This window comes from Telmatherina bonti (assembly GCF_933228915.1).
Source record: "Telmatherina bonti genome assembly, chromosome: 2".
Lineage (NCBI taxonomy): Eukaryota > Metazoa > Chordata > Actinopteri > Atheriniformes > Telmatherinidae > Telmatherina > Telmatherina bonti.
The window spans coordinates 21,125,235-21,141,464 of record NC_136620.1 but is presented as its reverse complement, the minus strand read 5'-3'; the positions used below and the strand labels follow the sequence as shown (position 1 = coordinate 21,141,464).

The 16,230-nt window shown below is 37.5% G+C and overlaps 1 protein-coding gene across 1 annotated transcript; it reads right to left on the bottom strand.

The window, feature by feature from the left end:
• Positions 1 to 6,235: 6,235 nt before the first annotated feature.
• Positions 6,236 to 10,077, bottom strand: hapln3 (hyaluronan and proteoglycan link protein 3; the record flags this gene model as incomplete). The annotated part of the gene is made up of 4 exons (XM_079260509.1): positions 6,236 to 6,513; positions 6,596 to 6,898; positions 8,739 to 9,137; positions 9,948 to 10,077. 4 exons carry the CDS (start codon positions 10,075 to 10,077, stop codon positions 6,236 to 6,238), a joined length of 1,110 nt encoding a protein of 369 aa, XP_079116635.1.
• Positions 10,078 to 16,230: the final 6,153 nt, after the last annotated feature.

Genomic DNA, 16,230 nt, shown 5'->3' with positions numbered 1-16,230 from the left:
TTTTGAACAGACTAGCAAGGGCTTTCTAATTCAAAAACATTTTTTAATATTATGAGGGAATTTTTTTCTAGATTTGTTTATTTAGTTGAGAGATGCTTTCTCCTCCTTTTTTTGGTCTCAACGTCTAAGGAAAGCCTCTGTTTGTGTCAGATAGGTGAAACAAGCTGTTTCTTACAATCTAGACCTTCAGAAAGTTTGAGGTTTCTGGTATGTGACAGTGATACACAGGGTACAATATGTTTGGAGGTTTTATCTTCAACAGAACTGTCAGAAGACGCCTTATGGCACACAAAATACGTTACATCTGAAAAAGATTTTTAAAAAATTTTTTAAAAAAGGGAAAAAATTCAAGCTCATTTCTAGCTTTTTGTCTTCTCACATACTCCACTCCAGGACCTAAACTTATCAGATGCATCATCAGCAGTAATAAGTTTGAACGCACTTTCCCATTAATGGGAAAGTGCGTTCAAACTTGTGACTGATACTGTACACTGCAGTGATCGTGCTGTTTCACTCCATGATCGATAGAAATCCAAATCACAATATGATCTAAGTGCAACAAATCTGGATTGAAATAATCAGCACTTAATGCACTTTTAACGCCTTCTGCCTTTTTTGTGCTAATCATTTGAATCCGGTGCACTTTAAACAGAACAACAGCCTGAAAATTGAAAAAAAAAATTGAAAAGAAAAAAGAGGGATAAAGAAATAATTCTTATTTGTCGTAAGTTATACATATCAAGGAAAAATTGGCAGATATTTCTGTCAATGGGCACTGCCAGGACGGTGCACAGCTTCCCCTCACTGGGTCATGTAACAGTGTCAAAGACACACGTCAACCTTAGCAGGTTGTCTTTGAGGCATCTTAAGAGCAACGCAGTGGTTTGACTTCTGTTGACACTGACATGAGAATCATGGCTTCAATGTTTGTTATGTGATGAGTTTCTCACTGTATATATTCTCACTCCAGTTCTCTGAACAGCAGGATCTGTCAAAAACTTACAGAGCAGACAACTTTTAGTCAACCTCAACATATTTAGTTGACTTGTTAGTTCTAAGAGCCAATTGTACAGATGATGACAAGTTGACTTTTTGTTTTAATAAAAACCTCAGACAACTTAGAGTGGAGGTTTTTGAACTGCGTGTCACCCAACAGGGTTATCAGCACAAACATAGTAGCCACCAGAAAATACTATATGGACTTGATACACCATGAGACACATGAGGAAGCTGTAAAATGTTGACGAAGATCTTCTAAGGTCTAGATTTGCTTCATCTGTGAGATCAGACATCTCTATAGTCTGCTCACAGAACAAGTTGCAAACAGTGACATATCTCAGTCTTTCACTGACAATAACCTCACAAAATAAAAGAATACGGTTGAATTCCCCCTGATAACACTGTCTAATGATTGTGTGGAAGACAGCCGAGGGAAAATGGTGGTTTAGAAATGAATGTGGTTCTGTTAGTGTATTTAATTCAATGTTTCTCAAAGTGAACAAATAAACCTAAATAAGAGAACACAGACATCATGTGGTTGTAGCTCTGATTGGATTCTAATCCCTGATGTGAAAATAGTTTACTGTATTGTGCTGTGCCAAATAAAACTTGGAACAATTTGAGTCAGTGAAATTATTGTCTTGCTTCCAAACCTATTAACCTTCAAACCAAGAGACAGCCTGAACTAAACAACTTTAAAGTGCTTTCATGTTGAGCCTTACTGGATGTATCAGATTCTTATGCTGACATTTTCTACTGTTTCCAAGAAACAGATTTCTTTGGAGGAGTGACATTCAAGGTTAATTTTTCAGAGGAAAAACTGGTAGCGGTATTCAGTTATTAGGGTTTTTTTTTTTTTTTTTTTAATGTATTTGTTTTGTTTTGTTTTTTCTTCTTGTGCTACTGAACCATAAAACAACAAACTACAAATAGTTCCTTCATCAGCTTCTACAACAGCTACCTTCATCACTGGCAGTCCCCGCTAACAGACCTGCTCTCTGTACGTATGCATGATTGGGAGTGTGTGTTTGTGTGTGTCTCAACAGAGTGAGTAGTGTTGATATGAAGTTGCATTTGGTTGCTTGTTTGCAGTTGTCATTCCATAGTGTGCAGTAAAGTGAGGCGTATGTGGAAGACGTGTGTTGGTATGAAATCTATTTTGAAGTTTGTGTGTGTGTGTGTGTGTGTGTGTGTGTGTGTGTGTGTGTGTGTGTGTGTGTGTGTGTGTGTGTGTGTGTGTGTGTGTGTGTGTGTGTGTGTGTGTGTATGTGTGTGTATTCATGTTTGTCCAACCGGTGTAAATAAAATGTGTTTATGACACTAGCTGGTCATATAATCAGTGGGAGCTGTGTTCAAAGCCAGATGCAAGAGGGAGTTGCAAGGTGTTTGTCTAGGTAAATCAAACAGTGCATCGTGCCCAGACAGAGTGGCGCGTATTAGCTTTGAATACAGTGACTGTTTTGTATGGGTCAGTGACACATCTCACCTCTCCCAGCGGCCATTTTTTTTTTTTGATGAAAAAAGTTTGCAAAAGTTGTGGAGGTCTTAACATTTCACATCCCTGTTACACTGCAAACTTAATGTTGGTAATTGTTCTCCTGAATGTAGCCATGCAAAAGTTCAACCAGTTCTGTTCTGAAATATCTCATTTGGAAACACAAGAAGGATTTATGATGTTCCAATTAATTAAGAATCCAGTTCCAATAGGAATGCATATAAGGGTGATGCTGAAAGCTGAAGGCAATATTTCTGCACTAAGGCTAGGTTTGGAGCATCCTTTCTCTCAGTTTATGGTGTATGCAAATCAGCTGCTTAAGTCAGTGTTTGATTTCCAACTAACCTGTTAAATTATGGCTATACTTTTAGAGAAAAACATCTCAAGAAACATGCCCAAAATAAATGAAGAATTTTTCCACAACAGTATGGTTCTTATGCATGTTCTTTGTGTCTAGGAACATCTAGGAACCTGAGTGAATGTGGCAAAAATTCTCAGGTCTTAGATCAAGTCGATTTGAATCACTTATTTGTTGCCTCTAATGAGAAATGTGGTTTAAGGACATGTCCTCAAAAAGTAAAGCATTGTGACATCAAATAAAATCTCCAGTCATATATATGACATGTGTTTACAATATAATTGACACTTGAATGGAATTAAAGCACTAAAGTGGAGTAAAAACAGGATCATTAAAAAAAATCTTTAATTGTGTGGTACTCTGTCTTTGGCCTTCATGAATAGAGTTTGCTTTGGTTTCCCATGATCACTCTGGCTTTTGTTGATATGTTCAAACCAACTCGATAAAATACTTCTAAAAAAGTGTCAGCATTCTTGTCTATTCTAAAACCTTTAGTTTCCTTAGAAAGTAAAGCCATTAATGGCTCCTTTTCTTATATTGGCATCTAAATTGAATCTTGTCTAAAACCATGGCAAGGTATTTATACAGTTCAACTGTCTCTATTTTATGGATGAGAGGACGTCCTGAGATCAGTTACAGTGTTAAGTTTTTTTTCTGCATTCAAGTGGAGTTGGGCTTCCTTATACGATTCAACTAAATCCTTCACTAGCCCATGCTTGCTCTCATCACCATCCAGCACACTGAAAATGACTGTTCCTGTTCTCCTGCTGACTCCTACAAGATTTACAGTAGAAGTTTTCCTTAAGAAGAACCACTGAATAAGAAACAGTACTCTTGTACCATAGTACAATTACAGTAGTACAATGTACTACGATTAACCCATTCACCCTCAGAGGCCTGTCTGTTAGAAAAAAACAAATTAAGTCTAGCATACAAAATATCAAGTTATTTTTATTTTAAAACTCAGTCTGCAATTTTTGTGCTAAAATAGTCCACAAATTTCTGTTACTGTCAGAGTAAATTTAATTAAAACACAGAATTTAATTAGAACAGAGAATAAAAGTGACATTTCTATCCTTACCTGAGTTGTTTTTTTCATTTGTTTGTTTTTGTTCCCATATTAGTTAATATTGTGTATATTAATTTTAGCATAAAGCTCACAGAGGGGTGGATATTAGTAGTTTAAAACCGTTATTGAGTGAATAACTTCCGATTTGATATGTGATTAAGTAACCTAGGTTTCTGCATTTATTCATTCACTTTTTGCTTTAGGTGACCTGTCCAGGGTGTTCCCTGCCTCTTGCCCGATGCCCACGACCCTTGATCAGACTAAACAGATGAAAAAATATGACTGACCGACTTTTTTCATTTTCCCACATATTTTGTTCTGCTGCCTCAAAATTGAGGTTACAAGACTTTAGGGAAGAAGAGTGAAGCTTTGTGAGACAAAGGTTTTAAAATATCCACAGCAGGTGGGGAAATTCTTGTCAATGATAGAGCCAGACAACCCAAATGTTTTCAACATGCAAAACACTCCTCATTTTAAGGTGGTGTGGCTCGCAGGCCAGATTTGACAGACATTATGCAACTCATTTAGCAGATATCCCGATAAAAACAGCTTAATCTAATGTTTAAACGTTTACACCATGTAAAACCAACCCAAAAATGGACCCTTGCTGAATAACATCCACCTTCTCATCTCTAGCTGGGACACATCAGCAGCTTATCGGTAAGTGAGAACCCATGTGTGTTAATAGAAGCATACCTGATTCTCTTAACAACCCATCAACTTTATCGGGTTTGGAACTGGATTGCTGTGATGTGTTGGCCTTTGACGGGACACTCCAAATATGCAGGACACATCTTACAACAAACAGGAGAACTATGTGCTACCAAACTTAGATGCAGGAACTTTGTTGCCTGTTTATTAGCCATGAGCCTTCAGTCAATATGAGGCATAGATGGAGAAATGGGAGCCACCTGCATGACTGCTGATTCAACAAAGACCATTTGGGTGGCTCAAGAGAAGAGAATGAAGAGTAGCTGTAACAACAACACAGGCGGAAATCTGATCAAATGCCATTGGGCTACCAGGAGGAGACAAGGGATGCTGAGGGTCCTAAGGAACATAACTATAGACTTGTTCAGGACCATTTGTAGGTTTCTAACATAGAGTTTCTTCAAGATTTTCAATACCTTCGAAGTATAATTTTTTTTTTAAATAATAATTATTTCATTCTCTAGCAAATGTAGCTTGAATTAAAAAAAACTATTTACAGTAATCTTTTTATTACTTGTAAATTGTACAAATGTATAGACACAATGAAAAATAGAATGGGTACACGTGAGATGAAAAACTGTCTGAGAATGTAAACAATGGAGTTTATATATTACAGCAATGTAGAGTACAGCTCACAACTTCTGTTGTATTAATCACAAAGAAAAGACACATTATATTTCATAAACTAGACAACAGAAGATATTTCACTTTGTTAAATGGTGGTACTAAACTACAGTTAGCCATAAAACAATCCTGAGATGAAATCTGTGGGCAAACTGGGAAAATTTGACAAAAACATCAGGGAAACTCTGCCTCAGCCATCAAGATGCCCTTTGGTAAGGCACAAAAGTCAGTTTCTGTGAACTGGTAAAAACAATATAGATAGATAATAATGCATGTATGACTAAAGAGGAGCTAATACACCTGAATGGAAAGACTTTGTAGTGGATCAAGATTAGAAAAAAACTAAATTCAGGCATATTTCTGCACAGTTAAGTGGAAAGTTAGCTATGAGGAAAATCTACAGCCCATATAACTAAATCCAATAGAAAATAAAAGCACTGCATGATGTCCTTCTTAAGGGTAGACCTATCCATCACCTGGCCAGTGGTATACTTTTGGCCTCAAGTCAAATAAACAGAAGGCTTAATACTAACAAAAAAAGCATATTTCACACAGTGTGTTTCTGATGTTAAGGCAAACATTTCTTATCTCAGCAACACTTTAAATTCAACCCGATTCAACGTCTCTGGGACACACTGGAGCACAGAGTAAGGACAAGTGCATATCAACCAATAACCGTAGCTGACTAATATTCATATTACTGAATGGGAGTAAATCCTGAAGAGTGATTTCAAACTGAGGTTATTCACAAGGCAAAGTGGGAACACTCATTGTTTTAAGATGAGATGCTTTATCAATGACTTATGGATGTCATGTTCTGATCTTGTCTTGTTTTACTGAGTTAAAGTGGAATCATATGAAGAATCGGCATAGTTGACCAAGATGTAGTGTGATGACACAGTGCGAACCCGCAGGGCAGAGCTTTGAACCTATTCACTCTTAGGCGGATGTGTTGCTGTCTTGAGCTCAGTCAGCGCATCTACCGGTAACAGTAGACACCAAATTTCTGGTGCAAAGGAGGGAACCCAAAGCTACGCACACCTGGTTGTGGAGGACCACAGTTAGCTCGAGCATGTGTGATAGGATAGCGGACACTTCCATCTGCCAGCCAGCCAGCAACACAGCGGTCCAATCCCATCAGCTTCCAAGCAGAATACATCTGGCCTACTTTGGCTATTTGACTTCCATCCATGGCACAAGCGTGGACCGCTTCAGTGAAGTTAAGCTTCGTCAGGTTCTTCAAGAAGTAAACAGACCCTAGAGCAGGAGAGGATTATCAATCAACAAAAAGAGAGAAAGACAGAAAAATACAAGTGACCTAAAAAGATGTCATACTGACCTTTGACTGAAGCTGAGAAGCAGAAAGCATCATAGCGGTTAAGGAAGCGATGCTGTTGTCCATAGCTGCGCAGACCAGGAGCTAGGTGCAAACCTCCACAGCCATCACGAGGAACAGTGATTGGATACTGTACTGTGCCATCAGCCAACCAGCCAGCATTGCACCAGTCTAGTCCCTCCTCCCATGCTGCAAACAGCTGCTCAAAGGTGGCCAGAGTGCCGTCCTGATCCTGGCATGCTTGCTGGGCATTAAAGAAGTTGAAATGGTAGCGTCCTTTCTGAGAGTAATAAGGGAACACCACACCTACATATGAAGGAGAAATGTTAAATGATACATTGTACTGTCAAAATTCATCCAAAACAGTCTTATTACCACAACACTACCAGTTAGACGTCACAGCTAAAATGTATTTAATACCATACACAGGATCTCTGAAAATCAAATAATCATAAAAATAGGTCCAAAGAAATTTTGTTTGACCTCCTAAGAAGTTTTTAACTAAATAAAAGCATAAAAAAAACACTTTACAGTTGGCTTATAGCAGAAAAAACGGCAAAAAATACTGGGGTGGGACAGTAACTGGGTGATATGAGTATCTAAAATATGTATCCAGAAACTATGCCCTTTAAATGTATGACATTCACATTTTAAAGTACTGGAATCCAATATAGAAGCCAGTACATAAACCTCACAACACAGGTACTGTTATCACCAGTGGGTATGGATGTTCACTGTGGAGTATAAATACAGTATGTGTGTATGTTGTATAGGTAGCACTATGTACATAGTATGATTTGTTTGGTGTATGGTTGGTTAAATGTTGTACTTAGTCTACAAGCATTCTATGAATAAAAGAGCACTATATAGACAGTCTGAGCCTAAAGATAAAAAAAAACAACAACAATCAGATGACCCAGAAAGGTAATGAGTTACCTTGTCTGCCTCTGTCATGTGACATACAACTATATAAACATGTTTTTAATAATGATGTAATGATGAAGAACTGGAAAGATGGCTCAAACACAAGACAGAGGCACAGACTACAAAAGATTTCTAACGTCTCAGATAGATCACAGATCAATGAGGTTTGGTTTCTTTTCTAAAGTTGTTCTACATCAGGGTTACTCATTCTGGTCTTACAAGAGGGGGTTTTCCATCTATCCCTTCTCAAACACACCTGGCTCAAATTGTCAGGTGTGTTTGTGCAGAACTTGAGATGCCAATGGATCTGTTTAATCTATTTCCGGTGTGATGGCGCAGGAATACACTGAAAACCTGCTGCTTTGTGGCTCTTGAATGAGTAACCATGTTCTAGAAGTGCATTTTTACCATGCTGCTGTGTAAGTGCTGGTGTGTGGATGACCATTTGTAAGTCCTAGGATACTACTATATTATTTTAATTTGAGTTTTTAAAATGTGCCATCTTTGAACAAGAGGATTTATCTGGCTTGTGATGCTTGAAACCAGAAGCCATAAATCTTTATCTGTCGCGTTACATCTTGTGTCTTATCACAACCATGTTTTTAGGGCACATAAAAACATGTAACTGTAGTTCCCCAACAGACACATGGGACAAACTGACTAGAAGGCTGACAAATGATCGTTCACAAGACATATGTACACCACCAGTGAAAAGTTTGGACACCCTTTCCTATTAAATCTAAGAGGAAAGTGACTGGTGGTGGAATCACCAGTTCTCAAACATGAAACAGTCTCAAGTTATTTCAGCATTTTTAAGGGTTTTCATTAAAGGTGCCAGTGCCAAAACGTCCCAGATCCCACCAGACTTCCTTTAGAAAAAACCAAACTTCCCTACTGAAACCCTAAGCTACTGAATTTTTCCTACTGGTTGCTGTGTTATAATTAGTTCAATTTTCCCCTGATCAGTTAATATGCTGCATTTTGTTTAGATTGTTCAGATTTCTCTTCATGCAGTCATTTTGGTCTTCCTGAAACCTCCACAGACACTTTAGCACCAAACAGAAAACAAGATATAGCCAAAAAAAAAAAAAAAACTCAGACTCATGATTGACACCAAGCTGGCTACTTTTATACATAGTTTATGTTTACGTTAAGAACTGCAGGAGCGTCATCATGGGCTCACTCAGCTACAAACATTCAAAATGTGAAACAAGCATCTCACCACTCAGCTCCAGCTCCACTGTGGCACTGTCATCTTCCAGGCCGTCAATCACTTCACAACGATACCTCCCTGTGTCATTCAGCTCCAGCTCGTTGATCACAAGGGACAGGTCACCTGGAGCTGAGCGTCTCAGACGCACGCGGCCCCGGAAGCTGCCGTAGCTGCGATGACGGTTGCCCATAGCGACCATGACCTCAGTTTCTCTGGTCAAGGTTTCAGGGGAAAGAGATGTAGTGATGGTGTTAGCAGGCAGCCAGGACCATTTGACGCGAGTCCTACGGGGCATGCTCGGTTCAGGGTCGTAGCGGTAGTGACAGGGAAGTGTGACGCTGCTTCCTCTGATGGCTGAAACTGAAGGCTGAGGTGATTCCACATGGAGACGAATGCCGTTGAAGAAAACTAAATAAAGCAGGAAAAAAAGACCAAAAATATATGTTGGACTTTGAACTTTGTGGTGACAGGATGACTCACTGAGGTCACTGAGGTCATCCCTGTTCTGTAAACAGGTAATACTTCATTTATACAACTGTGGTTATTAGCATACTCTCTGACTGCACAGCAAGTATTTTTTCTGTCACATGTGTTAAATGTACTCTAGAAATTATATTTGCAATATCATCAATTAAAATTCCTGGTTTGTCTCACCATCACGCCATAAAAAACAGCTGACCTCCAGCATTTTCAACTCATCTAAGAAAGGTTCATTCAATAATTCATTTTCTACTCCTGCCTTGTCATCAACCCTTCCCGCACTAAAATGATTTACATTATTTAACTGTGGTGTTAAAAATGGTAAAAAGGTGTTTAAAAATAGTTCAAATTTGTTGATGTTTTAATGTCATGCAGCTTTTTGTCAACTTAACAAGAAACTAAATGCCACTAGATCTGTTTAGAAAGTCACAAAAGCATGTCTTTGTTCACTGATGCAGAAGGAAAAGAGTCTAAAACAACATCCTAAACACGCATCCATTATATCTAACAGAGACCTACATCACTCACTAGCAGAGGTTGTTTTGAGAACCTTGACAGAGTGCCTGCTCCATAAATTACAGGCCAGTTCTCTTCCCACATCCAGGACACTTCCAGCCAGCTTTGTTATTATGTACACAAATGTTGCGTGGAGCTTATGTGTGTCACAAACCCACGCAAATGTGCAATTCCTAAGTTCTTATTTTAAGTGGACTCAATCTCATGAAGCGCTTCGCTTACTCTCTCCGTTTCCGTCCCCGTTGCTGATGTCCTGGTAGTGAAAGCCATTGTTGTACCCGACTATCCTGCTCTGGCAGCCGGGCAGCAGCAGGCACACGCAGACCAGCAGGGGGCGCTGTAGACCAAGCATGGCGCTGTCACTGCAGGGGAAAGATGGGCTGAAAACACGGTCCTCTTTATTTAGCTCTGGTAACGAGAGTTGAGTTACAACTCTACATACTTAGGTTTATAACTACCAAAAAAAAGTGTTGAATTTAGTGTTTTACTAAACACAAATTCACAGGTCACAAATTGAAATAGCCTATTTTAAAGAGGTTGATCAAATTTTACTATAACAAAATCTTTATAAAGTTAACAATTTTATCCTAAAAACACGGTAAATAAGTAAATAAAGGTTTTTGATAAATACTTCTCTCACACTGGTTGATTTATAGATAACCTTAGACCTATAAAGACTAATAGCTTAACAAGTGTTTTTTTTTTTTGTTTTTTTTTAAATAGCTCTGATATAAATAATATTACTTTTAAATGAAAGTGATCGACTAATTTTATCAAAATAAAATCTTAGAGAGCGAAGATAATAATTAAATATGTCAGCTAGATGGTTGACAAAAAGCTATCAAATATTCACCCTATTAAAGTTCGCATAATAATTAACTGAATAAATGCAAATAAAAATCTGCCCAAACTTCGCTATAGTTTGTGTTTAGGTTACAATGTTTCTATAATGAATTTCTGACGCTGTTATAGGTAAAAAGGTAAACAGCTGTTCCGTCTTACCTGAGACTTCTCAATTGAAAGCTGTGTATAACTGCTTCAAAATCATTTAAAGTCAAAATATTTGAGTTATATCCGACAATAAATGTGTTTAGTGCGTCTGATCGTGGTCGACTGCACTCGCATGAATAAAATAAATAAGAGCAACAAACAAATCTGACACACCGATGAAAAGTCTTCCTTGCTGCGAGACGATCAGCTCAGTTCACCTTCTCATCCTCTGCTGTCTCTCTATTGACCGGAACGTCCTGCCATCTACACGAGCGCGCGCTTACGTCACGAGCCGGGGCATCCCCTTTGAACTCCCCTGCAGCTGTGGGTTCACTGGTCCATGCAGATCCACTGGGACTGCTTTAAATGTGACAGCAAAAAGGCTACAAGGCCAGGGGCGGGTCTAGAAATGTTTAAATAAGGGAGGCCATGGCAGCTTGGAAAAGGACGGCGCAGGAAATAAGCTGTTTAGAAATAACTACAACAAAAGTAAATGTCTAATGTTAAAAGTTGAGCTGAAATTGACAAAAGCAAAAACCAAAGCAGTCCTGTCTGCTCTTCCTCCACTGGTGAGTTCAGCCTCGCCTGCATACTGATCAGTAGAGCTGTAAAACACCAGTTTGATCACTATACAATATTACATTGATTTAAAGTGGTTTGATGTTGGCCAGTATCTCAAATTCAGTCACATTCAGTGATTTTGATTCAGTTCAATTTAGGATCCATTAAAGTTTGATGCAGTTCGATTTAGAATCAGTCAATTGTTATAGAAAAATATCCCAGGTAATTGAACACAGTCATTTTCGTTCATATTATATCACAAAAAGCAACTAGAATATTATTTTACATTTTTATTTCCAAACTTATATTAAAGCTCAGGAATAAATTAAATTAAATTAAATTAAATTAAATTAAATTAACAAATCTTTCATATACTGAAAGATGTCTAAATGGGAGATACCCCAGGTGAACTCAAAATATAGCCATTTTCAAAATAAAGTGCATTAAATAGATACTGTATTGGTTTTTGAATGATATTTGCATTTTGGATCAATTGGCTCATTGACCACATGACTGATAAATCTATTAAAATTTATGTATTTATACCCCCCTACTGATCACCTTCCTTATCTCCCAGAATTCAGATATATTACATGTATTACATATATTTATACATATAAACTCTGTACTTGATAAATATATTTAATTAATGTTTTTAGATTTAGATTTAGATTAATATTTTGACTAGGTAAGTTTATTTGTAAAGAACATTTTATGTACAAGACAATTCAAAATGCTTTACATTAAACATTAAAAACATTAAAGATGGTGCATTAAATCATTAAAAAGTAGCAAAAGGTAGTAACAAGTGGTAAGAATCACAAAAAACATAAATGGGATTAAAATTATTAAAATCCAGATTAAAATCCAGATAAATTATCATCTAGACTTATAGTTTGAGATATTAGAACTAAAACTAGAGAATTTAGTGGGGCATGCAGGAACTCATATGAAAGTCTCATGAAACTTTCAAGGAGAAATTTATAGAGATTTTAGGAAATAAATAAGTGTTATTACAACTAAAGTGGTCATCTTGTTAAGGGGAAAAAAAGATAAATTTGTCGAAGTAGGTAGTAAGTAATCAACTTTTTTTCATAAAGGATTGTTTTACTTCGGACAATCCTGTATACCTTTGACCATCATCTTGCAAAGATCTGAGATATTTAATTGGTAATAGAAATAAACAATCTGGCATTATAATTTTTGCATTGTCTTCATAACAAGAACACACTCTGGTCAGACAAATGTTAACACACATAGAAGCATTATATTCATATGAGGATTTATGATCAAGAATGTAGTTAGTCTGATATAGAAAAAAAGAAATTCTCTGATAAAATGTAATAATAGTGTGTGATCACCTGCAGCCAGATGTATAGCTTAATACATTTGTGTTTGTTTAATTAGCTGGCTTGGTTCACAATGACCACAAACATTTTTTCTCTTCTTTTAGCTTTTAGATTTTAACTGAAAGAGGAGGAGACACAATACAAAGATCTTTAGAAAAGGAACGTTGCCTTGTGCTCGGCTGGTCTAGGATTTAAGCTTATAAACAGTCTTACATTAGGTCTTTCATGATGTGCAACATTTTTTTCTCTACTATTAAAACTAAATGTCTTAAAAGATGGAACTGAACATGATCTTACTGAAGTGGAGAGCTTTCTCTGGCAAAGGCACCATTTATATGTGAGTGTATGGTAACTGAAAGCCTGTATATACAGTCACATCCATGTGTTTGAAAACTGACACAAGTTTTGTTATTTTAGCTGTTTGCCAAAGTTCATGCAGGATACAAGTATCTTATCAATATGGGCTTAATGTGCAGACTCTCACCTGCACATTACTCAAAGGAGTTTTCAATGGATGTGAAATAGACCATCATTTAGCTGGAATAAAGAAGAAATCCATCAGCAAAAATACAAAGAGGGTGACTAAAACAACAGTTTGGTATATTCTTAGAGAAAAGCACACTGGTAAGTATTGGAATTAAAAAATGTCTGGACATCCTTGGAAGACAACTGAGGTGGACGTTTGTATGATCCTTTCCACAGTGATGAAAAACCCCTTTAAAACATCTACCCAAGAGATGATAACTCTCCAGAAAGTATGTGTATTAGTCTCTAAATCTACCATAAAGAGAAGGCATTAAAGGGGAAATAGAGAGGGTTCATCCTATGGTGTAAACAAATAACCAGTCTCATGAATAAAAAAGTCAAAATTAGACTTAATCAAAAACCATTTAGGCTTATATCTGAAACAACATTCTTTTAATGGATGAAAGATCAACCTGCACCAGAATGATGGGAAGAAAACATATGGAGAATCCAAACTTCAACAAATCACTTGTAAAACATGATATACACCATGCAGTTAGGCCGCCTGGGCATGTATTGCTTCCAACAGTTTTTGGTCACTGGTGTTTATCGATGATGACGCGACAGAAGAAAAAATCTGATGAAATCTGAAGGTATAAGGATTTACCTTCTGCTCACATTCAGAGCAGAAGATTGATTAAATATCCCAAAACAGCAGAGATGAACAATGCACCAGAACATACTGGGAAAGAAAACCAGATGTTTTGTAAAGGCAAGAAAGTGGGATATTCTACAATGACTGCATCAGTCATCAAATCTCAACCCAACTGACCATGAATTTCAGAGAGGGAGTGGTAGAAAGACTCACAAACATCAGCGAAAGACAGCTGCAGTAAAGCTTGCGAAACAGATCACAAAGGAGGAAACCCAGTGTTTGGTAATGTATTTATGGGATCCAGACTTCCAGCAGTCATTGCCTGCCAAATAATCTCAAACCATTAAAAAAAAAAAAACCTAAACATTTTATTGACAGTAGTGTTGATTGTCCAATTACTTATGAAGGTATGAAATTAGGAGACTTTGCATAAAAATGGTTGAAGATCCTAAAAGCTTAATTTTTTTGTTCAACTCTTTGAATTTAACTGAAAATCTGCACTTCAGTTTCATCTCAGTTGTTTAATTTCAAACTCACCTTGGTGGCATGAAGAGACCAAACTACTGAAATTGTGTTATGTCCAAACATCTTTGGACATAACTGTACCTTGCAGCACTGATGGCGTCTTCACGCAATTTGCCAGTTCTGTATGCTCAAATATCTTGAATGCCTTTACCCCAGGATACCAATCTGTGGTTAATTAACCTAATTTGCTTCAAAGTGTTTCTGCAGCTCTTTCTTTTAAATACGCCTTACTTCTCTGGCCTGTTGTTCAGAAAATCTTATCTCTTTTTATGTGGTCAAATTCAATATGAGCTCAATATGAGTTTCATTAGTAAATGTGAGTAACGTGCCTCACTTTGAGTGTTTTGTTGTGAATAAAATGTTGGATTGTGAGATTCTCTAATCATTTCATTCTGTTCTTAATTTACATTTCTGTTGAACCAAAAGCGCAACAGTAAGACGAAAACCTGAACACACACTGGTGCAACGTCACTCCATCTTGCATCCAGATGGAAAGATAGAGTTTGCATCATTTTGTAAAATTCATGGGTTTGAGGGCAGCACTGCTGAACCCTTTCTTGACCTCATCTCACCCCACTAAAAGTCTGCTCAAATGTGATCGGTAGGTCTTTTCTCAAAACCAGTTAAATCCAAATGGGCTAAGCTGGTTACATTTTACCAGATTTTTTTAAAAATAAAATTTCACAGGTGATCAGTACAGACTGGAAATATGTGGATACTGTTGCTCTTTTATTTATTCATTTACTAAACTAGGATAATACGTTTATGTGGATTTGAGGAAAATTCTCAGTTAAAGTGAACTATTCAGGTGTACTTCATTGCTTTCTCTGCCAGCTGCAGCTAGTATGACCTGGCTCTGACGTGAAGACTGGAAATACAAACACAATATCTTCCACTTGGATTTCTCCTAGAAATGCAGTCTAAATTCTTGAAGCATAAAGTGTTCAGCATTTGTAAATCTTTTAACCACCATCATGTGTAAAAGTTTTGTCTGTGCAAAGCTGTTGAAGCTGTCAGCTTCTGTACTCCTGCTATGCTGAGGCTGACAGAGCATATTGCATGCCCTTGTTTTGCCATGGCCTCAAGTAACACAGCAAATATTGCCACATGAACTCATATTTCAGTCATTAGCTGAAATAACAGCAGACGTGGTGGAAAGCAAGAGCAATTCCACTTCTCCATTGAGGCCTGTGGGAATGTGCTTTCTCTGTGCCACCGCCCAGCTATCTAAGTGAAGGTGCAGCTGGAAGCTGCCCTACTGACACTGGGGCCACCATAAGGTGTTTTATATGTTACTGCCTGACATGACATCCATGCCACCCTTTAAAGGAGCTGCAGCACACACATCCCCTCAGTTTGAGTCCTGCACACTTTCCTTTGTTAGCAGCTCTCCCCTACCACTCATGTTTTGACTGACTCCTTGTCAACATAACAGAAACCAAAATCCATCACTGTTTCAGCACATCGTAACCATGGTGATGGATTTTGAGGTGTTGAGGGGAAAGATGCCCTGGAAGAAGGGCAGAGTGTCTTAATAAATAATACAACAAGTCACGTTACCACATTCATCCAGTAGACTATCTGCTTTGAAACACAAATTTGCCTTCTTCACAAGATTTTGTTCCAGAAAACAAATAAACTACAGTTGTTCTTTTAGGAGGCTGGAACGAAAAGACCAATGTTTGTTTTGATTAGTACAGGCCCAAAACACATATTTACAAGATATGACCATCACACTTGTTCGGTTTGGCATAATGTGCACGTATATGGACAGAAACCTAAGTTTTGTGAAAAAAGAAAAAAAAAAAAAGGACTTATTTGAAATTACTGGTGAATCATCCTGCCGGCATGTTTACACCAACTTCTATGGCAATCCATTAAGTTGTTTGTGCAACATTTACCATAAATGAGAAGCCAGACTATCCCAAGAGTTACTCTCAGTGTCCATTACAAGAAAATT